We start from the raw sequence: 14,148 nt of genomic DNA, 5'->3' as shown, positions 1-14,148 counted from the left end.
AAGAATGACTGGGGGATGAGGGGAGTGGGAGGAGTATTTAAGCCTTTGGCTGGGTTGTCTTTGCCTCCTCCTGGTGGCCAGGTTCTTATTTCCCAAAAGTAATGAATGTAGCTGTGGACTCTTTCCATTTAAGAAGAAAAAAGTGGTATCCTTGGAAAGGACTCTTTCTGCTGTAGAGTATAAAGTCAAACGTAATGCTTGATGGAGAAGTAAAATAAGCTTTTTGTGCAGATTGATGCGATGGTGTGAAGCAGCAAACAATCTAGCAACCTGTCTTGGCCGCTGCCCAGAAGTTCCCCCCATTGTCAGGAATTTTTTAAAAGATCCCTTGCCGAAAACGGCACATTGCGCATGTGCGAAACACGGGAACGCACAGGATCAACAAATGCATTCAGTGCAAGCTGAAAATTAAGGCTGGATGACGTTAGGGAAAGGAGGGGTCAGGCGGCCATTTCAAAACGTCCGGTGGAGAACTAGTAAGTCTTTTTACTTGCTAACTATATTGACAACAAAATTGGGCTACATGTTGGTGGACAAATCTTTTAATACACTATCTACATAAGTTATGATCATTTTTTGGTTGACTTGCCCTTTTAACCTCTAAATGTCTGCCTGTTTCAAAGGCTCTATTGACAGCCTCCTAATCACATGCTTTTGTATTTGCTTTTCACAACAGGAGACTGCTAGTTCATGTGGGCCATATAGATAATGTGTTCACGTCCGAGAAGATATTTAAGATTTAGCACAAAACAGTACTAACTGCAAGTCAATAGATAATAAATACAAAGTCATGTGATCGGGGGGCTGTCAGAAGATGCTTAGATACAAGGTAAGTGTATTAATATAACTGTGTTGGTTATGCAAAACTGGGGAATGGGTAATAAAGGGATTATCTATCTTTTAAAACAATAAAAAATCTATTGTAGACTGTCCCTTTAAGCTATAATACTATTAATAGAAACATAACTGGCCTCTATTCAAAAATTAACTACACATATCTCAATCAGGCTCTTTTTAAATTGCGTCGTATTTTCCTGCATATTCAAAATGAAATGCAGTCAAAATACAATGCTAATATTCGTGCAAACTGTAGATCTTGAAAAAAACATAACAGTGTATTTTATAGTACTAAATTTGGAAGGTGACCATGGATATCAACTCCTCCACATTTACCTAAACATGTTATATTTTTACCCCCAGAGGCAGAACTTTTTTTCATTTTCTGCAATGAGATTTATTTTAGTGAAACATTTTCTGCAGTTTTTGACCTTACTCAGTGTGCATGAGGACAGGTTCATGTACAGCCTCGCTGATGTCTGCTGTACGTTCCCACAGTGTCAGTCTGCCTGGGAACCTGCTCTACTGTACTGCTGGGGTCTATATGCTTATTTTGGAGGGGCTGCTGCTCCACACTTATACTGCTGATATATACTATATGCTTCATAAAGGATGGCACTTAGAAAGGAGTCTCTCTCTAAATATATATATATATAAAAACACACACACACACACACACACATATTAACACACATTTATTAAAAAACTAAATCTGGCTCCTAAGTATATTGGTTGGCTCCTAGACTCCTATACAAAAAATTGTTAAGCCCTGACTTACCTTTTCTGCAATGTGCTGTTACCCAGTACCGCACTGGAGTTCAGGAAGGGAGAGGAAATTGAAAAGGGGAACATAGTAAATATTTTCACAGACAGAATGGAACAGTGACACCTGCAGGTAGAAATTAAGGTGCAGGCAAATTTTTTATTTTTTTAACCGTCATGGCCGGTCTTTCTGCAGACACATACAGTTTCTGCGATGAGATTGCACAGTGTTCTGCCTTGGGGTTTTTACCGTGGGAATTACTTCAGAGAGGTAATGTGAGGGGGGAGACCATGGATAAGTTCCCAAAAGCAGTTACGGCGCTGGGGGCAGGTATTGGAACAGATCGCTCTTTTCCCAATATCATTCATGGGCTCCGCAAAACTTTGTTCCAATATTGTTCCTGGGCGTCGCAACCGCCGCTGGGAACCTATCTATGGTCTCGTCCCCCCTCCAACGGTGGGATGTGGTACCTTCAGAATTTGGGACGCTAAAATACACCTTTACCAAAAGAAGCATAGAAATTGGGAGTTTTTTTTATTTTCGCAGCATTTTTTTCTAATTTTATGCCACTAATCATTGGCTAAATGGCTGTTTTCAGCTATGGAAATGTAGTGCATTGCTTCTCTGGTGTGAGCACTAAACACTAAGTACATTTAATGCATGTCCCTCTAATCATGAGTGCCGCCATTTTGGAACCTAGGTTACACTGCAGGTATCGGAAGTGAGTTGCTGCACATATGCAAACAAATCAACACTGGAATATAGTGAAATATAGATGTCAACATGGTGCTGATGAATAACCTCATTACCTCAATACTATGCTTTCAAACTGTATTTTGTGTTTAGCCTCATATTTAAAGGGACATTAATCACTTTTCAAGGGTTAAAACAGCCATACGTAAGTTATAATGCAATAAGTAAAATACTTTTATGTCCCCTTAACTATTTGCATTTAAAAAGGTATATGTCCCTAACATAAAAGGCCAATCATGATAACAGAGGACTTGCAAAGATATTATTTTTCACAAATAATATACAATACTGTTCAGTAAAGCAAATGCTCACCTGCGCAGCTGGGCATTTTCACTCCTTAGAGGTTGAAGTGCAAGGGCTATTTCAGCATGTACATTTGTGCTTCCAACTACTGCTGGAAGCAGTGATACACTGTGCTCCAGTTCTGTAATCAGGCGCAAGGCTTCTCCATCGTCTAAAGGGCAAATGTAGGAAATCAGAATTCATGTAAAATAAGTGTGAAAAATGGCTATTACAATGAAAAGAGAGGCACAAATACTTTGACAAATAAGATTTTGGAGGAACTGCTAAATTTAAAAACATAGGTAATAATTATTGGTACTTTGATTCCTACTAATTAAAAATACCAGAAACATCCAGAGTCCAGGTACTTGCTGAATGGTGCATTGTGTGGTACACCCTAACAAGCCAGATTTTAAATATTTCCATTCTGACAACGTTTAGTAGTTCAACTATTGCAACAGTTTAAAGCAGGGAAATAATTGAAATCTAGTCTGTAATAGTTCCTTAAAGGGACACTGTACCCAAAAAACATAATTTATGTAAGAACTTACCTGATAAATTCATTTCTTTCATATTAGCAAGAGTCCATGAGCTAGTGAAGTATGGGATATACATTCCTACCAGGAGGGGCAAAGTTTCCCAAACCTCAAAATGCCTATAAATACACCCCTCACCACACCCACAATTCAGTTTAACGAATAGCCAAGAAGTGGGGTGATAAAAAAGTGCGAAAGCATATAAAATAAGGAATTGGAATAATTGTGCTTTATACAAAATCATAACCACCACAAAAAAAGGGCGGGCCTCATGGACTCTTGCTAATATGAAAGAAATGAATTTATCAGGTAAGTTCTTACATAAATTATGTTTTCTTTCATGTAATTAGCAAGAGTCCATGAGCTAGTGACGTATGGGATAATGATTACCCAAGATGTGGATCTTTCCACACAAGAGTCACTAGAGAGGGAGGGATAAAATAAAGACAGCCAATTCCTGCTGAAAATAATCCACACCCAAAATAAAGTTTAATGAAAAACATAAGCAGAAGATTCAAACTGAAACCGCTGCCTGAAGTACTTTTCTACCAAAAACTGCTTCAGAAGAAGAAAATACATCAAAATGGTAGAATTTAGTAAAAGTATGCAAAGAGGACCAAGTTGCTGCTTTGCAAATCTGATCAACCGAAGCTTCATTCCTAAACGCCCAGGAAGTAGAAACTGACCTAGTAGAATGAGCTGTAATCCTCTGAGGCGGAGTTTTACCCGACTCAACATAGGCAAGATGAATTAAAGATTTCAACCAAGATGCCAAAGAAATGGCAGAAGCTTTCTGGCCTTTTCTAGAACCGGAAAAGATAACAAATAGACTAGAAGTCTTTCGGAAAGATTTAGTAGCTTCAACATAATATTTCAAAGCTCTAACAACATCCAAAGAATGCAACGATTTCTCCTTAGAATTCTTAGGATTAGGACATAATGAAGGAACCACAATTTCTCTACTAATGTTGTTGGAATTCACAACTTTAGGTAAAAATTCAAAAGAAGTTCGCAACACCGCCTTATCCTGATGAAAAATCAGAAAAGGAGACTCACAAGAAAGAGCAGATAATTCAGAAACTCTTCTGGCAGAAGAGATGGCCAAAAGGAACAAAACTTTCCAAGAAAGTAATTTAATGTCCAATGAATGCATAGGTTCAAATGGAGGAGCTTGAAGAGCCCCCAGAACCAAATTCAAACTCCAAGGAGGAGAAATTGACTTAATGACAGGCTTTATACGAACCAAAGCTTGTACAAAACAATGAATATCAGGAAGAATAGCAATCTTTCTGTGAAAAAGAACAGAAAGAGCAGAGATTTGTCCTTTCAAGGAACTTGCGGACAAACCCTTATCTAAACCATCCTGAAGAAACTGTAATATTCTCGGTATTCAAAAAGAATGCCAAGAAAAATGATTAGAAAGACACCAAGAAATATAAGTCTTCCAGACTCTATAATATATCTCTCTATATACAGATTTACGAGCCTGTAACATAGTATTAATCACAGAGTCAGAGAAACCTCTTTGACCAAGAATCAAGCGTTCAATCTCCATACCTTTAAATTTAAGGATTTCAGATCCTGATGGAAAAAAGGACCTTGAGACAGAAGGTCTGGTCTTAACGGAAGAGTCCACGGTTGGCAAGAGGCCATCCGGACAAGATCCGCATACCAAAACCTGTGAGGCCATGCCGGAGCTACCAGCAGAACAAACGAGCATTCCTTCAGAATCTTGGAGATTACTCTTGGAAGAAGAACTAGAGGCGGAAAGATATAGGCAGGATGATACTTCCAAGGAAGTGATAATGCATCCACTGCCTCCGCCTGAGGATCCCGGGATCTGGACAGATACCTGGGAAGTTTCTTGTTTAGATGAGACGCCATCAGATCTATTTCTGGAAGTTCCCACATTTGAACAATCTGAAGAAATACCTCTGGGTGAAGAGACCATTCGCCCGGATGCAACGTTTGGCGACTGAGATAATCCGCTTCCCAATTGTCTATACCTGGGATATGAACCGCAGAGATTAGACAGGAGCTGGATTCCGCCCAAACCAAAATTCGAGATACTTCTTTCATAGCCAGAGGACTGTGAGTCCCTCCTTGATGATTGATGTATGCCACAGTTGTGACATTGTTTGTCTGAAAACAAATGAACGATTCTCTCTTCAGAAGAGGCCAAAACTGAAGAGCTCTGAAAATTGCACGGAGTTCCAAAATATTGATCGGTAATCTCACCTCCTGAGATTCCCAAACTCCTTGTGCCGTCAGAGATCCCCACACAGCTCCCCAACCTGTGAGACTTGCATCTGTTGAAATTACAGTCCAGGTCGGAAGCACAAAAGAAGCCCCCTGAATTAAACGATGGTGATCTGTCCACCACGTTAGAGAGTGTCGAATAATCGGTTTTAAAGATATGAATTGAGATATCTTTGTGTAATCCTTACACCATTGATTCAGCATACAGAGCTGAAGAGGTCGCATGTGAAAACGAGCAAAGGGGATCGCGTCCGATGCAGCAGTCATAAGACCTAGAATTTCCATGCATAAGGCTACCGAAGGGAATGATTGTGACTGAAGGTTTCGACAAGCTGCAATCAATTTTAGACGTCTCTTGTCTGTTAAAGACAGAGTCATGGACACTGAATCTATCTGGAAACCCAGAAAGGTTACCCTTGTCTGAGGAATCAATGAACTTTTTGGTAAATTGATCCTCCAACCATGATCTTGAAGAAACAACACAAGTCGATTCGTATGAGATTCTGCTAAATGTAAAGACTGAGCAAGTACCAAGATATCGTCCAAATAAGGAAATAACACAATACCCTGTTCTCTGATTACAGACAGAAGGGCACCGAGAACCTTTGAAAAAATTCTTGGAGCTGTAGCTAGGCCAAACGGTAGAGCCACAAACTGGTAATGCTTGTCCAGAAAAGAGAATCTCAGGAACTGATAATGATCTGGATGAATCGGAATATGCAGATATGCATCCTGTAAATCTATTGTGGACATATAATTCCCTTGCTGAACAAAAGGCAAGATAGTCCTTACAGTTACCATCTTGAACGTTGGTATCCTTACATAACGATTCAATATTTTTAGATCCAGAACTGTTCTGAAGGAATTCTCCTTCTTTGGTACAATGAAGAGATTTGAATAAAACCCCATCCCCTGTTCCGGAACTGGAACTGGCATAATTACTCCAGCCAACTCTAGATCTGAAACACAATTCAGAAATGCTTGAGCTTTCACTGGATTTACTGGGACACAGGAAAGAAAAAATCTCTTTGCAGGAGGTCTCATCTTGAAACCAATTCTGTACCCTTCTGAAACAATGTTCTGAATCCAAAGATTGTGAACAGAATTGATCCAAATTTCTTTGAAAAAACGTAACCTGCCCCCTACCAGCTGAGCTGGAATGAGGGCCGCACCTTCATGTGGACTTAGAAGCAGGCTTTGCCTTTCTAGCAGGCTTGGATTTATTCCAGACTGGAGATGGTTTCCAAACTGAAACTGCTCCTGAGGATGAAGGATCAGGCTTTTGTTCTTTGTTGAAACGAAAGGAACGAAAACGATTATTAGCCCTGTTTTTACCTTTAGATTTTTTATCCTGTGGTAAAAAAGTTCCTTTCCCACCAGTAACAGTTGAGATAATAGAATCCAACTGAGAACCAAATAATTTGTTACCCTGGAAAGAAATAGAAAGTAGAGTTGATTTAGAAGCCATATCAGCATTCCAAGTCTTAAGCCATAATGCTCTTATAGCTAAAATAGCTAGAGACATAAACCTGACATCAACTCTGATAATATAAAAAATGGCATCACAGATAAAATTAATAGCATGCTGAAGAAGAATAATAATATCATGAGAATCATGATTTGTTACTTGTTGCGCTAAAGTTTCCAACCAAAAAGTTGAAGCTGCAGCAACATCAGCCAATGATATAGCAGGTCTAAGAAGATTACCTGAACACAGATAAGCTTTTCTTAGAAAGGATTCAATTTTCCTATCTAAAGGATCTTTAAACGAAGTACCATCTGACGTAGGAATGGTAGTACGTTTAGCAAGGGTAGAAATAGCCCCATCAACTTTAGGGATTTTGTCCCAAAATTCTAACCTGTCAGACGGTACAGGATACAATTGCTTAAAACGTTTAAAAGGAGTAAATGAATTACCCAATTTATCCCATTCTTTGGAAATTACTGCAGAAATAGCATTAGGAACAGGAAAAACTTCTGGAATAACCACAGGAGATTTAAATACCTTATCTAAACGTTTAGAATTAGTATCAAGAGGACCAGAATCCTCTATTTCTAAAGCAATTAATACTTCTTTAAGTAAAAAACGAATAAATTCCATTTTTAAATAAATATGAAGATTTATCAGCATCAATCTCTGAAACAGAATCCTCTGAACCAGAAGAGAGTCATCAGAATCAGAATGATGATGTTCATTTAAAAATTCATCTGTAGGGAGAGAAGTTTTAAAAGATTTTTTACGTTTACTAGAAGGAGAAATAACAGACATAGCCTTCTTGATGGATTCAGAAACAAAATCTCTTATGTTATCAGGAACATTCTGCACCTTAGATGTTGAAGGAACTGCAACAGACAATGGTACTTTACTAAAGGAAATATTATCTGCATTAACAAGTTTGTCATGACAATTAATACAAACAACAGCCGGAGGAATAGCTACCGAAAGTTTACAGCAGATACACTTAGCTTTGGTAGATCCAGCACTAGACAGCGATTTTCCTGTAGTATCTTCTGACTCAGATGCAACGTGAGACATCTTGCAATATGTAAGAGAAAAAACAACATATAAAGCAAAATTGATCAAATTCCTTAAATGACAGTTTCAGGAATGGGAAAAAATGCCAAAGAACAAGCTTCTAGCAACCAGAAGCAATGAAAAATGAGACTTAAATAATGTGGAGACAAAAGCGACGCCCATATTTTTTAGCGCCAAATAAGACGCCCACATTATTTGGCGCCTAAATGCTTTTGGCGCAAAAAATGACGCCACATCCGGAACGCCGACATTTTTGGCGCAAAATAACGTCAAAAAATGACGCAACTTCCGGCGACACGTATGACGCCGGAAACGGAAAAGAATTTTTTGCGCCAAAAAAGTCTGCGCCAAGAATGACGCAATAAAATGAAGCATTTTCAGCCCCCGCGAGCCTAACAGCCCACAGGGAAAAAAGAGTCAAATTGAATTGAAGGTAAGAAAAAATGAATAATTCAAATGCATAATCCCAAATATGAAACTGACTGTCTGAAAAATAAGGAAAGTTGAACATTCTGAGTCAAGGCAAATAAATGTTTGAATACATATATTTAGAACTTTATAAACAAAGTGCCCAACCATAGCTTAGAGTGTCACAGAAAATAAGATTTACTTACCCCAGGACACTCATCTACATGTTTGTAGAAAGCCAAACCAGTACTGAAACGAGAATCAGCAGAGGTAATGGTATATATAAGAGTATATCGTCGATCTGAAAAGGGAGGTAAGAGATGAATCTCTACGACCGATAACAGAGAACCTATGAAATAGACCCCGTAGAAGGAGATCACTGCATTCAAATAGGCAATACTCTCCTCACATCCCTCTGACATTCACTGCACGCTGAGAGGAAAACCGGGCTCCAACTTGCTGCGGAGCGCATATCAACGTAGAATCTAGCACAAACTTACTTCACCACCTCCATCGGAGGCAAAGTTTGTAAAAACTGAATTGTGGGTGTGGTGAGGGGTGTATTTATAGGCATTTTGAGGTTTGGGAAACTTTGCCCCTCCTGGTAGGAATGTATATCCCATACGTCACTAGCTCATGGACTCTTGCTAATTACATGAAAGAAAAATTATTTTGTGATTCAGATTAAGAATGAAATTTTAAGCAACTTTCTAAATTACTCCTATTATCAAATTTTCTTCATTCTCTTGGTATCTTTATTTGAAATGCAAGAATGTAAGTTTAGATGCCGGCCCATTTTTGGTGAACAACCTGGGTTGTCCTCGCTGACTGGTGGATAAATTCATCCACCAATAAAAAAGTGCTGTACAGAGTACTGAAACCAAAAAAAAGGTTAAATGCCTTCTTTTTCAAATGATGATAGCAAGAGAACGAAGAAAAATTGATAATAGGAGTAAATTAGAAAGTTGCTTAAATTGGCATGCTCTTTCTGAATTACAAAAGAAAAAATTTGGGTTCAGTGTCCCTTTAAAGAGTGTGATTGAGAAACACTGATTATAAAGCCTAATTCTGAAAGAGAGGGGATTCAGCACTCTTATTGCCCAATAATATCAATAATAAGATCTATAGGAATGGAGTCCATATCACACAGATGAACCACATCACAAGGTGTCATTTAATAACAACACCAGGCATATAGAAAAGACACACAGAAATAACCAATTTGTAACTGAAAAAACAGAGGGAAATCTATAAATACTCATTGTATACATGACCTACAAGCAAGTGGCTATTATGAACCAAAAAGAGAGAAAGCAGTAAAGAGGAGTCTGAATGTAGTACATCTTGATATCATAAACCAAGTTTCCTTTGAATATACTGTATTTGGCTTATTTACTTGAGATTCAGAAAAGAGAAATGTTCAGATTTTATTTAAAATACTCAGACAAGCAATCTCACATTTTCCAACATAACTAAATAAATTATAAACAGTGGATTTAAAATCTGCTGCAAACAGCTGCAGTGAATTCCAGATGCAGTTCTACCACTGCTGCTGCTGTTTAAAGAGCAGATGTTTACATTTTGCCTTATACTACTTGGTTTTCTAGAAGTCCACACATACAGCTCTGTAAGTTCACAATAAAGATCTCTATGCAAAAGTGAGACATTTATAGAGAAAGCTGTAACTTTCTGTGACTAAAGCAGAGTTTTACCAATCACAACTCAGGATGGTAACATCAGATTAGCTGCACCAACAAATAGAACCGATTATTTCAAGGAAGGCTTGAAACAAAAAATGATATATAGGCATACCTCAGAGATATTGCAGGTTCGATTCCAGACCACCTCAATAAAGCGAATATCGCAATAAAGCGAGTCACACAATTTTGTTTTGTTTGTCAATAAATATAAATGTTATGTTCACACTATACTGTGGTCTAGTGTGCAATAGCATTATGTCTAAAAAAAAAACAATGCTGTCCAGCTGTCTCATAAGCCAACCTGATTACACTTCTCAACCAGAGAGAAAGAGAAGTAGCCTTCTGACCCTTACGTTTATCAGAGAAAAGAACGAACAGTGCAGATGATTGCCGAAAATCTTTAGTTGCTTGAAGGAAAAGTTTGGAATACGCACAAGATCCAGGCTATGCAACAGGTGATCCTCTTGAGAAGAAGGATCAGGACAAAAAGAAGGAACAACAATTTCCTGATTGATATAGAGATCCGATACTACTTTGGGAAGACCCGCCTTATGCGCATGAAAAATAAGTTAAGGGGAATCCCACTGCAGAGCCGAAAAGCTTGGAAACTCTGCGAGCAGAAGAAATAGCAAGGAGAAAAAAAAACTTTCCAACAACTTAATATCAACAATGCATAGGCTCAAAACGGAGCCTGCTACAGAACTTTTAAGAACAAGAATAAGGCTCCAAAGAGAGCAAAAAGTTTAAACACAGGCCTGATTCTGACCAAGACCTGCACAAAGGATTGTACATCTGGCAGATCTGACAGACGTTTGTGCAAAAGAATAGACTGTGCAGAGATCTGACCCTTCAGAGTGCTGACTGATAAGACTTTCTCCAGGCCCTTCTGAAGAAAAGACAAAATTTGAGGAATCCTCACCCTGCTTCAAGAGAAACTCTTCAATTAACACCAATGAAAAGTATTTACGCCATACCTTACGGTAAATCCTACGGGTAACAAGTCTATGAGCCTGAAGCATGGTATAAGAGACCTTCTCAGAAAAACCACGCCTAGCCAAGACTAGGCGTTCAATCTCCAAGCAGTCAGCTTCAGAGAATCTATATTTGGATGGAGGAAGGGACCCTGAAGTAGAAGGTCCTTCCTCAAAGGCAACCTCCATGGGGGGGGGGTAAGCAAACCTGAAGTTCCAAGGCACCGAGCGACAATCAAAGCGGCTAGTATATCTCTTGATCTTGAACCGTACTTTGGAAGCTTGGCGTTCTAGACGCGACGCTATCAGATCCAACTCCAGAACCCCCCACCTGAGGGTTAACATTGTGAAAACCTCCGGATGGAGAGCCCACTCCTCGGGATGAAAGGTCTACCTGCATAAAAAAAACAAATCTGTCTTCCAGTCGTCCACCCCTGGGTTGTCAATGTCAGAGAGGAGACAATTGTGAGACTCCAACCATGGGAGAATGTGAGTCAACTCCTTCATTGCTAACGAACTCCGAGTTCCTCCCTCGTGGTTGATGTATTCCACCAAGGTGAAGTTGTCTGATTGGAATCTGATAAACCAGACCAAAGCTAGTTTAGGCCAAGTTGATAAGGCATTGAAGATTGCTCTTAACTCTAGGAAGTTTATGGGGAGAGAAGACTCCTCTCGAGTCCAAAGACCCAGAGCCTTTAAAGGACCCCAAACTGCTCCCCAGCCTGACAGGTTGGTGTCCATGGTCACAATCACCCAGGATGGTCTCAGGAAGCATGTACCCTGAGACAGATGGTCCTGCAAAATCCACCAAGAAAGAGAATCTCTTGTTGGGGGATCCAGAGCTATCCTCTGCAAGAGATCCGAGTGGTCTGAGCATGCATAACTGTAGGGGTCTCAGATCGAACAGAGCAAAAAGGAATAATGTCGATGGAAGCAACCATTAGACCAATTTCTTCCATACACTGAGCCACTGATGGACGGATAGAGGACTGACGTGAAAGAAGCAAGAAGATTGGATTTCCTGACCTCCGTCAGAAACATCTTCATGGACAGAGAGTCTATAATCGTTCAAAAGAAACACAACCTGGTGTCTGCCACCAGGGAACTCTTCTCCAGATTCACATTCCACCTGTGGGAACGTAGAATAAATATCAACATTTATGTATGAGATCTTGCTAACTGAAAAGACGGCACCTGAACCAAGATGTCGTCCAGGTATGGCGCCACCGCTATTCCCTGAGATCTGACCACCGTCAAAAGGGCCCCTAGAACCCTTGTAATATTCAAAGAGCCATAGCAAACCAAAGGTAAGTACCACAAACTGGTGACCACCGCGAATTGTTTATCTAGAAGGGCAAACCGCAGGAATTGGTGGTGTTCCCTATGAATGGGAAAATGAAGATACACTTTTTTCAGGTCTATGGTAGTCAAGAACTGACCCTCCTGAACCAAGGGTAGAATGCAACGAATAGTCTCCATTTTGAAGGACAGAACCTTAAGAAATTTGTTGAGACACTTGAGTTCCAATATGGGACAGAAAGTTCCCTCTTTCTTGGGAACCACAAACAGGATTGAATAGAATCCTTGACGCTGTTCCGCCACGGAAACCGGAACAATCACTCCCAGAGAGATAGGATTTTGTTTTTCTTTAAAAAGAAACATCCGACCTAGGACCATACAAGATGTCACGGACATAAAAATAGAAATCTCCTGAACAAGAGACAGATTGAGATAACATCTTAGCCCTAAGAAGGTCCCAATCAAGAAAAAGATATAGATATATATATATATATATATTATATATATATATATATATATATATATATACATACACACACACATATATACACACACATACACACACTCAAGTAATATAAAACTAGCAGCACCAAAGATATAACAATTACACAGGTCCTCTTGTTCCTGCTTTTCTTAGCATTATTTGCAGGAACAAGGTGCAGGGAGATTGTTAATTTATTAAACTACTGGTCAAAGTCAAGAGGAATATAAGAGAGAGATAAAAGTAAGAAATATCAGAAAGAATAAAGCCAATCTTGCCCAGCACTTGGACTATCCTGTTTAGTTAACTATTGCATTACATTAAGACAGGGGTTTAACCAAGGGTAAATAGCGGTACAATTTAAAAACATAATTTATGTAAGAACTTACCTGATAAATTCATTTCTTTCATATTAGCAAGAGTCCATGAGCTAGTGACGTATGGGATATACATTCCTACCAGGAGGGGCAAAGTTTCCCAAACCTCAAAATGCCTACAAATACACCCCTCACCACACCCACAATTCAGTTTAACGAATAGCCAAGAAGTGGGGTGATAAAAAAGTGCGAAAGCATATAAAATAAGGAATTGGAATAATTGTGCTTTATACAAAATCATAACCACCACAAAAAAAGGGCGGGCCTCATGGACTCTTGCTAATATGAAAGAAATGAATTTATCAGGTAAGTTCTTACATAAATTATGTTTTCTTTCATGTAATTAGCAAGAGTCCATGAGCTAGTGACGTATGGGATAATGATTACCCAAGATGTGGATCTTTCCACACAAGAGTCACTAGAGAGGGAGGGATAAAATAAAGACAACCAATTCCTGCTGAAAATAATCCACACCCAAAATAAAGTTTAACGAAAAACAGAAGCAGAAGATTCAAACTGAAACCGCTGCCTGAAGTACTTTTCTACCAAAAACTGCTTCAGAAGAAGAAAATACATCAAAATGGTAGAATTTAGTAAAAGTATGCAAAGAGGACCAAGTTGCTGCTTTGCAAATCTGATCAACCGAAGCTTCATTCCTAAACGCCCAGGAAGTAGAAACTGACCTAGTAGAATGAGCTGTAATTCTCTGAGGCGGAGTGTTACCCGACTCAACATAGGCGAGATGAATTAAAGATTTCAACCAAGATGCCAAAGAAATGGCAGAAGCTTTCTGGCCTTTTCTAGAACCGGAAAAGATAACAAATAGACTAGAAGTCTTTCGGAAAGATTTAGTAGCTTCAACATAATATTTCAAAGCTCTAACAACATCCAAAGAATGCAACGATTTCTCCTTAGAATTCTTAGGATTAGGACATAATGAAGGGGC

The 14,148-nt window shown here is 39.1% G+C and overlaps 1 protein-coding gene across 1 annotated transcript in view; it reads right to left on the bottom strand.

Moving 5' to 3' along the window:
• CCDC14 (coiled-coil domain containing 14) overlaps positions 1-14,148 on the bottom strand; it is a 142,772-nt gene that overhangs the window by 67,740 nt on the left and 60,884 nt on the right. Inside the window, exon 6 of the mRNA XM_053712123.1 lies at positions 2,666-2,807. Within this exon, the coding sequence (XP_053568098.1) occupies positions 2,666-2,807 (142 nt within the window). The remainder of the gene's footprint in view (positions 1-2,665; positions 2,808-14,148) is intronic.

The sequence above is a fragment of the Bombina bombina genome, chromosome 1 (assembly GCF_027579735.1).
Source record: "Bombina bombina isolate aBomBom1 chromosome 1, aBomBom1.pri, whole genome shotgun sequence".
NCBI lineage: Eukaryota > Metazoa > Chordata > Amphibia > Anura > Bombinatoridae > Bombina > Bombina bombina.
Note: the sequence above shows the minus strand (reverse complement) of the source record. Positions and strands in the feature narration are given on the sequence as shown.